This window comes from Capricornis sumatraensis, chromosome 2 (genome assembly GCF_032405125.1).
Source record: "Capricornis sumatraensis isolate serow.1 chromosome 2, serow.2, whole genome shotgun sequence".
Lineage (NCBI taxonomy): Eukaryota > Metazoa > Chordata > Mammalia > Artiodactyla > Bovidae > Capricornis > Capricornis sumatraensis.
Window position 1 is genome coordinate 150,835,349 of NC_091070.1, and position 16,232 is coordinate 150,851,580.

Below are 16,232 nucleotides of genomic sequence, written 5' to 3' on the forward strand. Positions count from 1 at the left end.
CATGCATCTTTTCAAGTGTTTTTTTTTCTTTTCTTTGACAATTCAAAAGTTTTAATTCACGCACCATTCTGCATAGCCTGATGAAATCTCATGCCCTCCTGCTCCTTCCCACCTAACCCATGAATCATCCCCTTGTCCATCATATCCTGCCCCTTGGTCATTTGGTGGTGGTGATGTTGGTTAGTCACTTGGTAGCCATCTTTTATCAGACTGACTTTCAAGATATTGCAGTGCTTGTTCACATAACCCTTATTTTACTTAATAACAGCCCCAAAGCACAAGACTAGTCATGTTGGCAATTCAGATGTTCTCTTACTGTACCTAATTTATAAATTAAACCTTACCATAGGTATGTTCTATATATATATACACGTGTATATGGTTTGGTCCCGTCTGTGGTTTCAGGCATCCACTGGGGGTTTTGGAACATATTGTCTGCATATGAGAGGAAACAACTGTGATTCTTACTGCTTCATCAAGGACTCTTTAAGTGAAACTGGCTCTTTTTTAAAGTAGTATATTTTTAATTTTTAACATTTGAAAAGAAATTTAAAAAAACATGGTGGTCAAGAAACACAATGACTACTTAAGAGTTGGTGCCTTCCCTTGCTTACTGCTACAGTCCCAGGAGTTTTACCCACCATGGCTTTTGTCCTATCAGCATAAATATCAACCCAGTGAAAAAGGCAAAAAGGTCTCAAAATTATTACAAAAATAGTGTTGACCTCATGGACTCTCTGAGAGGCCCCTGTGGGCCCTGAGACCACTGTGAGCACTGCTATCCTCCTGCTACTTGAGCTGTTATAAAGCTGTAGAAACATTTAGAATACAAATAATCACTATCTGTTTATCTTATTACATATTTTTTTCTCTAGCTATGCTTTTTTTTTTTTTTTTAAACCCGGCTTGCTCAGCAATTGCATTTATGTTTAAAATACTGATCACATAAAGACTCTCCAGAAAGCAGGAATAGAAGGAACATACCTCAACATAATAAAAGCTATCTATGACAAACCCACAGCAAACATTATCCTCAATGGTGAAAAATTGAAAGCATTTCCCCTAAAGTCAGGAACAAGACAAGGGTGCCCACTTTCACCGCTACTATTCAACATAGTTCTGGAAGTTTTGGCCACAGCAATCAGAGCAGAAAAAGAAATAAAAGGAATCCAAATTGGAAAAGAAGAAGTAAAACTCTCACTGTTTGCAGATGACATGATCCTCTACGTAGAAAATCCTAAAGACTCCACCAGAAAATTACTAGAGCTAATCAATGAATATAGTAAAGTTGCAGGATATAAAATCAACACTCAGAAATGCCTTGCATTCCTATACACTAATAATGAGAAAGTAGAAAAAGAAATTAAGGAAACAATTCCATTCACCATTGCAACGAAAAGAATAAAATACTTAGGAATATACCTACCTAAAGAAACTAAAGACCTATATATCGAAAACTATAAAACACTGATGAAAGAAATCAAAGAGGACACTAATAGATGGAGAAATATACCATGTTCATGGATCGGAAGAATCAATATAGTGAAAATGAGTATACTACCCAAAGCAATCTACAAATTCAATGCAATCCCTATCAAGCTACCAGCGGTATTTTTCACAGAACTAGAACAAATAATTTTAAGATTTATATGGAAATACAAAAAACCTCGAATAGCCAAAGCAATCTTGAGAAAGAAAAATGGAACTGGAGGAATCACCTGCCTGACTTCAGGCTCTACTACAAAGCTATGGTCATTAAGACAGTATGGTACTGGCACAAAGACAGAAATATAGATCTATGGAACAAAATAGAAAGCCCAGAGATAAATCCACACACCTATGGACACCTTATCTTCGACAAAGGAGACAAGAATATACAATGGTGTAAAGACAATCTCTGTAACAAGTGGTGCTGGGAAAAGTGGTCAACCACTTGTAAAAGAATGAAACTAGATCACTTTCTAACACCGCACACAAAAATAAACTCAAAATGGATTAAAGATCTAAACGTAAGACTAGAAACTATAAAACTCCTAGCGGAGAACATAGGGAAAACACTCTCTGACATAAATCACAGCAGGATCCTCTATGATCCACCTCCCAGAATACTAGAAATAAAAGCAAAAATAAACAAATGGGATCTAATTAAAAGCTTCTGCACAACAAAGGAAACTATAAGTAAGATGAAAAGACAGCCTTCGGAATGGGAGAAAACAATAGCAAATGAAGCAACTGACAAACAACTAATCTCAAAAATATACAAGCAACTTATGCAGCTCAACTCCAGAAAAATAAACGACCCAATCAAAAAATGGGCCAAAGAACTAAATAGGCATTTCTCCAAAGAAGACATACGGATGGCTAACAAACACATGAAAAGATGCTCAACATCACTCATTATCAGAGAAATGCAAATCAAAACCACAGTGAGGTACCATTTCACACCAGTCAGAATGGCTGCGATCCAAAAGTCTACAAGCAATAAATGCTGGAGAGGATGTGGAGAAAAGGGAACCCTCTTACACTGTTGGTGGGAATGCAAACTAGTACAGCCACTATGGAAAACAGTGTGGAGATTCCTTAAAAAATTGCAAATAGAACTGCCTTATGACCCAGCAATCCCACTGCTGGGCATACACACCGAGCAAACCAGAATTGAAAGAGACACGTGTACCCCAATGTTCATCGCAGCACTGTTTATAATAGCCAGGACATGGAAGCAACCTAGATGTCCATCAGCAGATGAATGGATAAGAAAGCTGTGGTACATATACACAATGGAGTATTACTCAGCCATTAAAAAGAATACATTTGAATCAGTTCTAATGAGATGGATGAAACTGGAGCCAATTATCCAGAGTGAAGTAAGCCAGAAAGAAAAACACCAATACAGTATACTGACACATATATATGAAATTTAGAAAGATGGTAATGATGACCCTGTATGCGAGACAGCAAAAGAGACATAGATGTATAGAACGGACTTTTGGACTGTGAGGGAGAGGGAGAGGGTGGGATGATTTGGGAGAATGGCATTGAAACATATATACTATCATGTAAGAAACGAAGTGCCAGTCTATGTTCGATATAGGATACAGGATGCTTGGGGCTGATGCACTGGGATGATCCAGAGAGATGATATGGGGTGGGAGGTGGGAGGGGGATTCAGGATTGGGAACTTGTATACACCCATGGCAAATTCATGTCAATGTATGGCAAAACCAATACAGTATTATAAAGTAAAATAAAGTAGAAAAAAAAATGTATATTTAAAAATTTAAAAAATAAAAATAAAATACTGATCATAAATAGAGAAGTGTTAGTATCCAACTCTTTGCCACCCCATGGACTGTAGCCCACCAGGCTCCTCTGTCCATGGACTTCTCCAGGCAGGAATACTGGAGTAGGTTGCCATTCCCTTCTCCAGGGGATCTTCCCAACCCAGAGATTGAACCTGGGTCTCCTGCATTGTAGGCGGATTCTTTATCATCTGAGCTACCAGGGAAGGCCAAAATTTTCATGTAAAAATAAGAAAAAACTGAGACTGTATCCCAGAAATATGGGTGCACAGTTGTCCCCCTGTTTTTTTTACAATTGGACTGTGAAGCCTCAGTAAGTACTAACTCTATTTCACACAATCAAGTCATTGCTCACTATATACTGTGAGAGCTGTATATAGTGTACAGTTGCTGTTGTACTCTAATTGCATTATATTAAAACAATGAAATCCTAGATCTTGGTAAAGTAAAAGCTTGGTTCATGGCAAAGATACTCAGCTTGGGTGTGTGAATGCATTCAAGGGGTACATTTCCTTGGGGTAGGCTGAATGTGAACGTTCCCCTAGTCCTTAAGCTTTTATTCATTGCTGTGTGTTTGCCTGTTCTCTGCTCCCAGCGTGGATCAGCTGACTGACTCCATTTATCCTTTCTGTCATTGAAGATAAGGATGTGCCACAGCCTGGGAACCAGAGCATGCCACTCGGCCCTTCGAGTCCCAGCTCTCTCCAGATGGCATCTAATTGTTCCTTGAATGACCTCAGTGTCCAGGCTGCAGGAACCTGGTCTGAGAGGCCGTTTCACATATTTATTAGCTCATGGATGAGAACTTATTACACAAAGCCCCATTCACACTCTCAAAAGAGCTTCTGGTACAGAAGAAATGATGAAGCTGATGGCCTGTTTCCTGTGGCCACCAGTCCCCAGCTGGATCCTTATTTTTCACAGGCCCAGTTGGGTGCTTTTTGAAAGGAGTCCAGCTGCGTCCATCAGATCCAATCTCTGCCCCTCTGTCTTCCCATGGTCTTTCCTGGAAGGAGCCTAAGCACAACAGAGCTGTGTCCTCTCCTCTCCTGATTTGCAAAGCATGTTGCTCACACAGACCACAGGTGGTGGGAGCTGGGAATTACTGTGTCCTGGGAGCCTCTTCCTGTTTAGGAACCCAGGTAGTTCCCAGTTTGAGAGAGGCAAGTACTTCTCAGCACCAAAATGACAACCACCCCTAATCCAGCCACAGGGATGGCAAGACAGATTCACCAACAAGGACCACATCCCCCCACTCTGTGCCAATCATATCTTGTGCCTCTGTGGTTCTTAACTGTTTGGGGCGAGGGGAGTCCCAAACAGTTAACAGTATTTCTGCAAATATGATGAATAAGAAACCTATCTCTGCAAATATGCACACACACTTACTGTACATCTTACTTCCAAAGTGTTTGTGGATCCAGATTGAGAATTGCCTATGCTATCTCCAAATGTTCTGGCATCGTGCTGCGTATTGGTGTGATGACAGTGACTGAGACCTGGGTCCTGAGGTTGCCAGACAAGGACACAGATCATTTTAATGAGTGTTTGAGTAGCTGGATGCTTGAAGACGGGGTTGGAGCTGGATCCGCTCACTGGGATAAATAGAACAAGAGCAATGGGCAAAGGAAACCCCATAGGACCACACAACCCGGCACCAGGGCTTCTTCCAGGATGTGCCCACCTAAGGACTACTTAGGGAACACATTCGGAAGATCTAAATATAATTTGGGGTTGCTGTACATTTCCTTTCTTTTGACCTAGAAGTCATGAAAGTTGCACTCCCAGGTAATCCATCATACCTGATAAAATTCTGCTTTGTAAAGAAATGTCTCAGCCTTTACCTCTGAATCAGGTCCTCAGGCTTTCTACAAAACAGAATAGCCTTTGGAAATGTTTTCTGGGATCTTCAGATGCTGCTCTTGCCTGTATGAGCAGCATGGAATGGGCTGTTTGTTAGTGGTTTCCGCTAGCCTGGGAGGGATGGTGGGTGTGGGAGCAAAACACACCTACACTCAGTGGCATGGAGCATTCCAACTCCATGAGTCTCTCCCTCTTTTCCTACAGGCAGACTCATGCCAGCTTCATCCTTGAGAACTCATGAAAACCCGTTTCTGTAATGGAGTGTCCTCGAAGTAGGCCATGAAACACCACTCATTTCCACCCATCACTAAAACATGAGTGTACCACCCTGTTACTAGGGCACATATCGTACATGTTTTCGTGTAACATCAGTTTATGTTGACTCCCTGTTAACATTTCCAGGTTTAGGGATGACGTCTTATACATGTGAGCTCTCGCAGAGCCCAACACAATGTGTTAAATTTCACTCTCAGGTTTCACCTAATCTTACACTGATAAGGTGAACCTATAAACTCTCGAACTGATGATGTGAGCTCGGAAGTTTATCACCAGGAAGGGCAGGGGTGGAGTGTCCTGGCTTGATGACTGTTCTGGGGAAGGAGGACACATCTGGACTCTAAGAACTTGCATCTGTTTCTTTCAGCATGTCGGCTGCGTTCTCTCAGATCAGCTTCTCCATGTAGTTGGGGGCACATGGCTGTTGGCTGCTCTGAGCTTATAAACTTACAACTTATGGTCCGAAAGGAAAAGCGAGCCTCTCCTTCTGCTCTGATTTGAAAAATCCCAGGGAAGGACTCTGATTGGTCTAACTTAGGTCACATGTCCACTCCTGGACCATTAGGGGCTTCCCTGGTAGCTCAGATGGTAAAGAATCTGCCTACAAAGTAGGAGACACCAGTTCAATCCCTGGGTCAGGAAGATCCCCTGGAGAAGGGAATGGCTACCACTCCGGTATTCTTGCCTGGAGAATTAAGTGTTCAGTTTCCTGACTGGCTCTCACAGCCATTACAAGTATGAATACACAGGCCATGGAGTAAAGGTTTTAAATGTAATGACCAGTGTCTGCTATGTACATCATTTCCCCCCGAATGTTGAGGATCAGTCTATCAGGCTGTGTCTCTGTCACTGTCTATTCAGGGTACTTACATAAAATGTTGGCATATGAATTCTAGGTTTTACAAAGATATTTTTGTTTTGATCTTTTCAAGTCCTATACTCGCCTTCCTCTAGTTTGTCCCTCTCCTGGTTTACTTATATGCTGGATATCCATTGCCTCCCAGCTTAATTGTTAGATCCATACTGGTAACAGGGAAATTATAGGTGGGAGGTGGTGCAGAGGGGCTAGGATCCCTCTGTAGAGTTTGACTTTGGAGAAATTCCTGCATCTCTTGCCACAGCTGGCCTAACCCTGAGGCTGGTGTGTTGTTCCTAGAGGACGGTCCAGGGGGGATCCTGCTGCTCTTCCTGGTAACTTCCTTCCTGCACCCTGCCCTCCCACTCCTCTGGGTACACACACAAGGCCAAGGGTTGTATTGTCCTTTGAATCACTGACAGAAAGAACCTGTTGTCTCCACGAGTGTTGACTGTCTGAATGTCATTTCTGAGCTGGTAATCAGTACAGTCTTTCCCGTACAGCTCACCCTCCAAGTCAGCCTGCTCCTGTAGAGAAATGGGCACAGTTGGCATCTCCATTTACCACAAACACAGTCTGTCCCTTAGCCCTCCACTTATCAGCTCTGCTGCCTTCTGGCTTTTCTCAGATTCTGGCCTCAGTGTCCATCCGTGCATGTCCTGCCTTTTCCCATCAGTAATGACGAGGACCTCTGATCGGGGCTATTTCAGAGGAGACCTGCTGTCTATGTTGCCAAGAATATCTGTCACTCCGTTGGAGGGAGAGGGTGGTTGCAGCAGCTATAATTCTGCCTTTTGGGTTTGCACAAGATAAGATACTCCAGGCAACCAGGCGGTATCCTTGTTTCCATGAGCACGTCCAATAGAGCCAGCCATTCTGATTCATAGTCATTTTAATTATTAACTCTAAGAACTTTTCAGTCTCACATGTGAAATGGAGATAATATGTGTCTCCTAGTGTGAGTATTAAATAGACACTGTGGTAAAAGTTTTCTGTATAAACACTGGCTCTTGAGGACCTTGCATATGGGGTCTCGAAGGCTCCTTTGAGGAGCCCAGCTGAGAAGTGGAAAGATGCCACAGTCTAGTGGGAGGGACTGCATCCCAGAAGGCTGTGGTTGGAGAGGGGCTGCTGAAGGTCACACTGGTAGCTATTCTGCAGTTGCTAAGTATTATGAGCAGACAGGCCCTTCTGCCAGCTGGGGGAGGGAGCTCTCCTCCTCTTGCAGGTGTTTAAAGTCACTCCAACAGCAGAAAGGAAGGTGGCACTGCTTGCCCCAGAGCTCTCTATCTCTCTTACCAACTGCAGTCTTGCCAAGACTCGTCTGTGCCCATGATGATCAAGCGCAGGGATGCTGTCTTTGCTCATGTCCATGATGACCAAGCTATTCACTGTACTCGTCTCTCCGTTAGAAAGTAGACCAAGTAAGACCCTCAGAGGCTACGTCTTTAAGGGCCACTAAAAGTCTTTGTGGATCAGTGAGGATTTTTAGGTCACATGACTCTTGGGTAAAACCATGGATGAACAGGTACTCATACAACAGTTTGTATACAACTTCCAATGGTTCATGGAAGCCCCCTCCCGCTCCGAGGTTCAAAACTCCTGGTCTGGACTGGTTCTCATCGCTGTTTGAGCAGAATGCATAAATATCCAGCATGTCCCTCCAGTGATCCCCAGGATCAGTTTATGACTATGAAGAAATGATATTTTCCCGCAGAAATAATTTGTTGAGGTGGCTGGAATTTGCTTGAAAACAGAGGAGAAGAGATTAATAAGAACACTTTCTGTTTTTCTTGGCCAGTTCAAGGCAGGAATGAGTTGAGGTTGCCTGATTCACCTCTCACCTGTTGCCGACCCCGCCCTCTGCCCCGGCGTTCCTGCCTTCTCGGGCATCCCTTGCGGCTGCCTCCTCCACCCTTCGGTAGCTTCTCTGCGGGGTGTGGCCTTGGAAGAACGCACTGTGACTCTGGTGATCCTTGCCGTCGGGGGCTGGTGAGGAGGCAGAGCAGACAGCAGAACCAGAGGTGACCTAGAATGTCTAGAGAGAGCAGCGGGGTGAGGCAGGCACAGCATCCAAGGAAGGGCTGTTCCAGACATACTTCTAATTCTAGAAATGGTTGGCATCCATGTACCCAGTTACATGGGCTGGTAAAGTATGAAAGAGTCAGGCACATGGGAGATGGCCCTTCTGGGGACTCCAGATACATGTGGAAGGGTTGGTCTCAGGACAACTATCTGGACGGCCAGGCAGTGGGGGAGGTTAGAGGAGCATCAGGCAGGGCATTCTGGTAAAGCCCAGCTCTGCGGTCCACCTGATGTGGAGACAGTGAGAAAGGAGAGGCCCCGGGACCCCCACTCAGACTGGCCGGGACAGTGGTGGGACATGGAGAGCATGGTAGTTGCGGGTGGACCCAAGAGTCCCCCTGGGTGAGGGCCAAGTGGGCAGATGCTGTGGACTCACATGCTGTGTGTTAAAACAAACAACTCCCCAAGTGACAGAGACTCTGGCATAGAAAATCATCTGAGCTATCTGAGCAAATGTGATTCAAACCATATGTGCAGTTTTAATATGTGATCTTAAAATTTGAAGGCTAAAAAATATCTCATGGCTACAGAAGCTCTAAACTCCTTCTTGTTGTTTCCTGGCCTTCAAGTCTTAAGAGCTACTGTGTACCAGCTGGGGCCAGTCAACAGGCCTTTGCTGTCCCCACTGTCCCTGCAGGGCGTGGCTCCTGTGGCCTGCCCCTTGGGTTAGGGGCAGGAGACTTAGGATGCAGCTGAGTGTGTGCCCTGAGGGAAGAATGGTCTGGGGGGACAGGTTTTGTGAGCCCTTCCATTGGAGGGCAAGAAAGCACACATTGGCTGAGTGTCTAGTCTGTCTTGCCAGGCTCTTTATCTCCTATTTCACTTGATCCTCTAAAAAAAAAAAAACTGGTAAGTTGGAGGAGGAAACTAGGGCTCAGAGACGTTAAGAAATTTCCCATGGTTACCCAGCTTGCTAGTAGTACAACAAAGACCTGAACCCACCCTCCTTTCCCTCTAGCCTGCCACCTCCCAGCAGCGCCTGAAACGTGCTATGTCTTGAAGCTGTTTTGGCAGATGCATTTTGCAGAAGTGCTTGTGAGAGGGGTGAGCCAGTGGCAGCTGAGATGGGAGCCAGTGTGGCTGGATCTGGTTGGAGCCTTTACACATTCTGGCCATTTCTGCAGCACTCTGCGTGGGGGTGGGGGATCTCTGAGGGGCTTTTGTGGTCACTGTGAGTCGCTCGAAGGGGAAAGAGAGAAGCATACAGCGAAGAAAGTCGAGCTACGATGACAGGAGAACAAGTGAGGGCTCCGCGTGCAACGCCCGCACAGCGAGTGTAGGATGGAAGGGAGCTTGGGAGGTGGGTGGCGGATCGTCTCAGATGAGCCAGACTCCCAGGGGTGTAAGGGTGGGCTTCAGAGGGCAAGGAATCCCCCGAAATTGTATGCCTTTTGTTCTGAGAGGAGGGTCCATGGTTTTCATAGACTCTCAAAGAAGGCTGAGACGGCCAGAAAGTCTGAATCTGCCATTTGAAAGGCTGGAATTGTGCCTCGTGCATGTTCTTTTAATTTTGCCTAAATGCTAAAAATAGAAAGTTGAGCTTGCCTAATATAGGATTTCTGGGGGTGTGTCAGGAAATAGGTGATGGTGTTGGTGGAGGGATGTATGGGACAAGACTGTATGTGATGGTTCAAGAAAGCATCAGGGCTGGGTGCTCTCGCCTGATTGTGCTTCACGTTATCACTTATACAATTTCAGTAGCCTGTTAGAGAAACCAACTTTGTGGAGGGGACAGAAGCCTCAGTAGAGAGAGAAATCTGTTTGTGAATACTGCCTCTTTGTTGATTTGCTGAGCGGATCAATACTGCTTCCAGATAGAGACCATTTCACAACCATACTCTTTCATCCCCTTGAGGAATCTGAGGAAACCCTCAGAGAGAGATGTGCACAGCAGATGCTTGTAAATGCACCCTCTGTGTTCCTCTCTCTTTGCCGGCAACTCACAAAGCGGCCCTAAGAACTCGGCCGGCGCTTCCCGCCCTCCTCCCACCAAGTCCAGTTTGCATTCCCTTTTGGAGCAGGAACTAAATCATGTTTGCCTATAGGAAAATGTGTTGAACTGTCTTTGGCATCTTGTGTAGCTGCTGAGTCTGGCCTGAGGAGAGGTGACCTCTTCCTTGGGCCTCTTTCCTCAGTGATTTCCCATCTGTTCTCCTCCAGCCCTGTGGCTCCTATGGAGGGTGGGTGCTCCTAGACCCCCAGCGCCTCCCTACCCCCTTACCTCCTGGTTACTGTGATCAGAATCATGCAGACAGGCCAGTGCCAGGGAAGCAGGGCTGTTGATAAGCATGCCTCCTTCCTGCCCGGGCCCGGGTGGAATGCCCTTCAGGGAGCGGGGCCTGCAGAAGGTGGCCTTGGGTCCTTAGGATTGGGCCAATGCAGGTTCCTCTTCCTGCTTCCACTACCCCAGGAGGAACGCCTTACACACTAGCTCCTTAGGGCTGTCTTGGTTCACTGAGAGCTGGATCGGTGGGGTTTGCTACTAAGTCACTTCACTCGTATCCAACTCTGTGCGACCCCATAGATGGCAGCCCACCAGGCTCCCCCATCTCTGGGATTCTCCAGGCAAGAACACTGGAGTGGGTTGCCATTTCCTTCTCCAATGCATGAAAGTGAACAGTGAAAGGGAAGTCGCTCAGTCGTATCCAACTCTTAGCGACCCCATGGACTGCAGCCTACCAGGCTCCTTCGTTCATAGGATTTTCCAGGCAAGAGTACTGGAGTGGGGTGCCGTTGTCTTCTCCAGGATTGCTGGGGTTTAGTGGAGGCAAAAAGCCAGGAGGGATGGATCTTTCCAGGGAGGTGAGGCGCCTCAGCGTGTGGACTGCTGTTCATCTCTTGACTGATGTTCCGAGTGTGTCCCCTGTGGGCAGAGACCAGTCAGGCCTCATGCCTTGGACCAGTGCCCCCAGTCACAGCCTGCTGCCCATATTGGGCAGTGTCACCGTACTCAGGGCTGCTTGACAGTAACTGAGAACACCTTGGTGTGTGTTGTGTGTGAGGCTTGACGCCTTGCTTCTGGGCTGGCCCCAGGGAGGGGAGGGGAGTGGAGGTGTGGGCAGCATTGTGTTCTCAGTGGCCCTGAAACAGGCAAGAGCAGGTCCCTGGCAGGCATATCTTCCTCCTCAGAGACCTCGCCTCCCCCGACCCGCCCCACCCCGGCCATTCCATGTCAAAGAGGGCACCTACCTCACAGGGAGGCTGATTTTCTAGTGGGGACTGTGGCACTTGGGGAAAGGAACTCTGTTCACCTCTCAGTCCCTCCCAGCCCAAGGGCTGCTGCCAGCAAGAAACCTTGTCTGTGAAATATGACTGGCAGGCAGCTCCTGTTTCCATGGTTACTACGTAGGGCAGGTTCGTATTAGGGCTGCCCAAGGAAAGAATGGCTTGTGCAGGAGCTTTCCTCTGCTCTACTCTAATCCTCTCCCCAGACAGGATAGGCAGCATCTGACCTGAGGTCAGGAGGATTTTCTTCCAGGGTTCACCTGCCTGCCCAGCACTGGCTTTTTTTTTTTTTAATTTAAACAGGTGTTTTTCTTGGTGCTGTGTAGTGAATCTTCCAGGAAGCCAGAGGGGGCGCTAGAGAGCATGGTGGGTTCCCAGAGCTCTGTGCTGCTTGCTCCTGGCCTCCCACCTCTGTCAGCTGCTGGGCTTGCATTAGAGATGCTGACCCCTATCTCCAGAAGGGCATGGTGTTTAGAAAGCCCTGAATACAAATTTGGCTGGTCCTAAATCACATGTAGGAAATCATCAGGCAATGACTCCCTGCCCCGGGTCACAAGCTATTTTCATGAAGCTGTGTGACAAGTTTAATTATAAGACATTAGAAGAATCTATTTGTTGATCAGATACTAGGTTCTGGCAAAAGCACAGGCTGGAGTTCCGGGTCCTTTGTCTGTTCTCTGTTGAGTGGCACACCATTCTGGTCCTCTGTTTCTTCGTAACTAGAATAGAATCAGCATTGTGGGAAGAATGTGGGGGAATTGATCAGTGTGGATGGGAGACTTTAAAAGCATAACAAGTCAGTAAAGGGCACTTTACAAATTCATGCAATTATCATCTTTAGTTGCAATAACATCATGTTATTTTAGTCTCTCTCCTTGGCCGTTTCAAGAGGAAATTGATTAAAACCTTTGAGTGCTGCTTTAGAAATTATTTTTGGTGTGGAACAAAAAAAATAAAAAGTGCTTAGGAAACAGTTACCTAATAAGATTAGCTCATTCTTTAATCCTGACAGAACCAATTCTTTGTGCATTTTGGAGATGTTCTTTTTTTTTTTTTTTTTTTTACGTAAACAGGGAAAACCTCAGGGGACAAGATCTGCGATTCTGCAGTGACCTGCGTGTCTTTTGTTTTGCTTTTACCCTGGCCCTGGAGCACCTGACTACATAATTCTATGTAATTTATAAGTCTGAGTGTTTTAAAGTACATTTTCTTTCAGGGATGCACTTCATTCACGCTTTCTGGGAGTGGGGGTAGGGTATTGAAATTCAGAGGCTTTGGCTGACTAATCTCACTGAATTTCTGTTCAGGATTTAAGGAGCTACTACTCTTGTTTTTCCTGAGCTGAGAATGGTCCCTTTCTAGCCTTTTGGAGGAGTTTCTTACTCTGACAATGAGTTTCTTACTCCTTTCCAGCCAAAGAGGAATGGCAGGTGCAGACCGGACACCTTACCTGGTGGCTTTAGTCTGATGGATGAGTCGTCTCCACAGAACTGCTGGGGCCCTGGGCCCTGGCCACTCATGTGGACTTATTACCCTTTGAACCCCATCTAATGGAAATGAGGGCAAATAGAGAAAATGCCTCCTCGTAGGTTCAGGTCACAGACCTTGGGGGACAGTACTGACCCACCAACTGAGCCATTTCCAAGGGCCCCTGCAGCTCCAAACCCCACAAATCCTCCCAACCTTGGTGTTTGCTTCCAAGGTCTCAGGTGGGCTTCCCAGGACCCAGGGCAGCACATCTGAGCCCTGGAATCCTGGTAGGGGAGAGGGGAGCCAGTGGAGGGACCAGAAAGGCAATCAGATGGTTGTTCCTGTGATGACAGCTCCATTCCCTTTTCGAGGTGTTTATTAGGCTGAACCTCTGCTCCTTCAGGGAAGTGTGAGAGCTGTCACTCTCCAGAGCCCTCGTTCAAGCACAGGAGCTGCTCACCAGGCATCGAACAAACAATCCTCTATTTTTACAGGCTGACTTGACCTAGTCCAAAGGCCAAGGCCTCCTGAGGATTTGAGGCTAATCCTGTTGGATATTTCTCATACCTCCCTCATGCCTCATTTGGTATTGTTCCTTTCTGGACTGAATAGGTTCTGTTTCTTCCTCCTTACAAGTTTCTGCCTGTGTGAAGTTTTAGAAAGCTTCAGGACACATTCCATTTTTGAGTGGCCGAAGCCACAGAAAGTTAATATTTGGAACATAGGAGAGGAAGTGCTACAGGCAGAAATCTGGGTTTGATTAAAAAAAAAAAAAAAGAATTGTTGGGAATCCACTCTGACTGGAATGCAAGAAGAAAAGCAATTCCTTTCCGCTAAGGTGTCAGGGGGCTCTTGGTAGGGGTAGAGGCCTAAGAAGTGCTGGAGAATAGCTTGGTGGTATTAGATGCGAGGTTCATGCCTTGGATCTGGGTTAGGCAGGGTGAACAGTTACAGTGAAGTATTTAAAGTGAAGGAAGGGAGTGAGAGAAACAGTTGGGTTGAAAGAGGGCACACAGCCTGTCCCCCATCCTCCCAACAGACTGCTGCACAGCCAGGTGGGGAGGGCAGGGCTACGCAGGGTGTTTGCTGACAGACTTGCTAATTAAACACCAAAAGGCAATATTGCTTTGCCAATAGAGATGGCTGTGCCAGCGTTATCAGCTGCAAACTGGCTGCCCAGGAGCATCCTAATTAAAAATAAACAGTTCTGGGGGGTGGTCCGGGAGAGTCCCGGGTTTCTCAGGACCTCTAGCATCGCTCCCAGGGGAAAGTCACACCCAGGTCGCCTTCGGGTCCTTGTCTCAAAGGAGCTTCTCTCTCATCACGGAGTGGTGCGATGTGTGCTTCTTGAACGCCCAGGTCCTGGGGTGACAGGCAAACAGACACCGCCTCTAGGAGCAGAGTGCCTGGTGCCTTCAGCCCTGGGGGAATAATGATTTCTGCTGGGTCTCTAAATTGAGGGGACAGCTAAAGCCCAAAGCCTCTTCTGAGAGAGGTTAGAATTTCATCAGAAAGCGAGTCTGGTCACATGAGGATTTCTGGCACCGAGTGCATGGCAGGCTGGACACCCGCCTGCCAGAATTGAGCGAGTGGATCGTATTGGCTTTAGCAAAGAGGGAAAGTCCCAGCCTGGCCTGGGAGAAGGAGCAGCTCACTCCTCCCTGCTCTGCACAGCTGCTGCGGCAGGACTAGGGTGTCACGCCGCAAGACCCTTCTCGGTTAACCCTAAAGAGAGTGTGTGGTCCAGGGACTGAAGATTGAAAGATGCCTAAGGAATGCAATGCCTTCCATGCCCTCTCGGCCGCTCTATGCTGCTTCTATCACCGCAGGTCTTTCCTTGGAGTCAAGGTAGGTGTGGTTAGAAATAAGGTAGAGCTGAAGTTCTCTGGGAGGGCTTGAAAGCACTAGGAAAAGTTGGCAGCCCACTGGCTCTAAAATCAGAGGCACTTGCTCTGATGGATGGATCTTCACAAGCTCCTAGTGGTATGTCTCCCCTGCAAGCAGGATCGGGCCACACGGAAGGGGGCACCTTGTCTTGCTTAGCAAGAAAGCTCTGTTTTTTAGGAGACTTTCCATTTCCTTGGGCTGAAATTTTATACCAACGTAGCTCAAGACTATTTTGTCTTTCTTCTCTCTCTGTCTCTGCCTGTCTTCCCTTGTTCGTAATAAACGTGAGATGGCTGAGCCCCTCTCTTCACTTACCCTGCTGCTCCCTTATGTCAACGACGTATAGAAGTACAAAAACCATCAAATATCTCCTTTGAAATCAAAGTCATGTTCCAAAACATTTTCGCATTCAGAACTTTTTTTTTTACTGCTCCTGTTTTTAACCTTTGTTACAAGACATCAGTACCCAAGGTTTTGCGTAATATGTCAATACACTATTTATTTTGATAAAAATATTCAACCTCATTTGACTATTTCAAGACCAAGCCTCTGTTCTATTGCCCGCCTGTGACAACACTTAAGAATCCTGTTTGGTACAGGCTGTTGTTGATCTAGGGGCTTGTCTGCCTTGGGAAAATCCTGTTGGCCCTGGCAGGACAGGGGACCTCATTTATTCATGGGAAATAGGAATAAGAAAGCTCTCAAGGAATTCTTCCCACCCTGACAGCAGAGCTCCCTCTCCTGAGGGACTGACTTATTCGGTGCTGCTGAGAAAGCTACAACAGGAGAATTTAACAGGAAACCCTGTTCAAGGCAGAAATAGCCCTTTGAGAAAAGTATACACTGAGAAGAGGAGAGGCTTTTCCATATTTTACTGCTCTTTTGCAGTGTTCAGAGCAGATTTCTAACCATTCTGCAAAGTTCGTTTCTGTCTCTTTGTCAGGGATTTGGAGAGTGAGTAGTCATAGGTTAAAAGTGTTTCCTCCCGCATTTGAAAGCGCCTTTCTATCCTGGAGCCCAGTGGGGGTGATGAGGACCATGTGGTTTCTGGCCTAAATATGGATCGTTCTGGTGTGGGGCAGATGAAGTCATGCCATTAACAGTATTTTAAAGCTGTCAGAGATAGACCGGGAGGTCCCAAAGGGAATCGTGCACGTCAGGGATTGGCAGTAGGTTTACCCTCTAATAGAAGTCCTCCCATAAGCCAACTTCTGCTAATTCAGTAAAGTGCAACTCAGCATTTGGTATATTAGGAAATAACCCATAAATAT

At 46.4% G+C, this 16,232-nt stretch overlaps 1 protein-coding gene across 4 annotated transcripts in view; it reads left to right on the plus strand.

Moving 5' to 3' along the window:
* BCAR3 (BCAR3 adaptor protein, NSP family member) overlaps window positions 1–16,232 on the plus strand; it is a 130,990-nt gene that overhangs the window by 59,667 nt on the left and 55,091 nt on the right. For 2 of the 4 annotated variants that reach the window (XM_068966710.1, XM_068966711.1), the window contains exon 1: window positions 14,839–14,922. The exons of the other annotated variants lie outside the window; for them this stretch is intronic. In XM_068966710.1, the coding sequence (XP_068822811.1) occupies window positions 14,839–14,922 (84 nt within the window). Of the gene's footprint in view, window positions 1–14,838; window positions 14,923–16,232 lie in introns of those variants that run through there. 4 annotated transcript variants of the gene reach the window in all.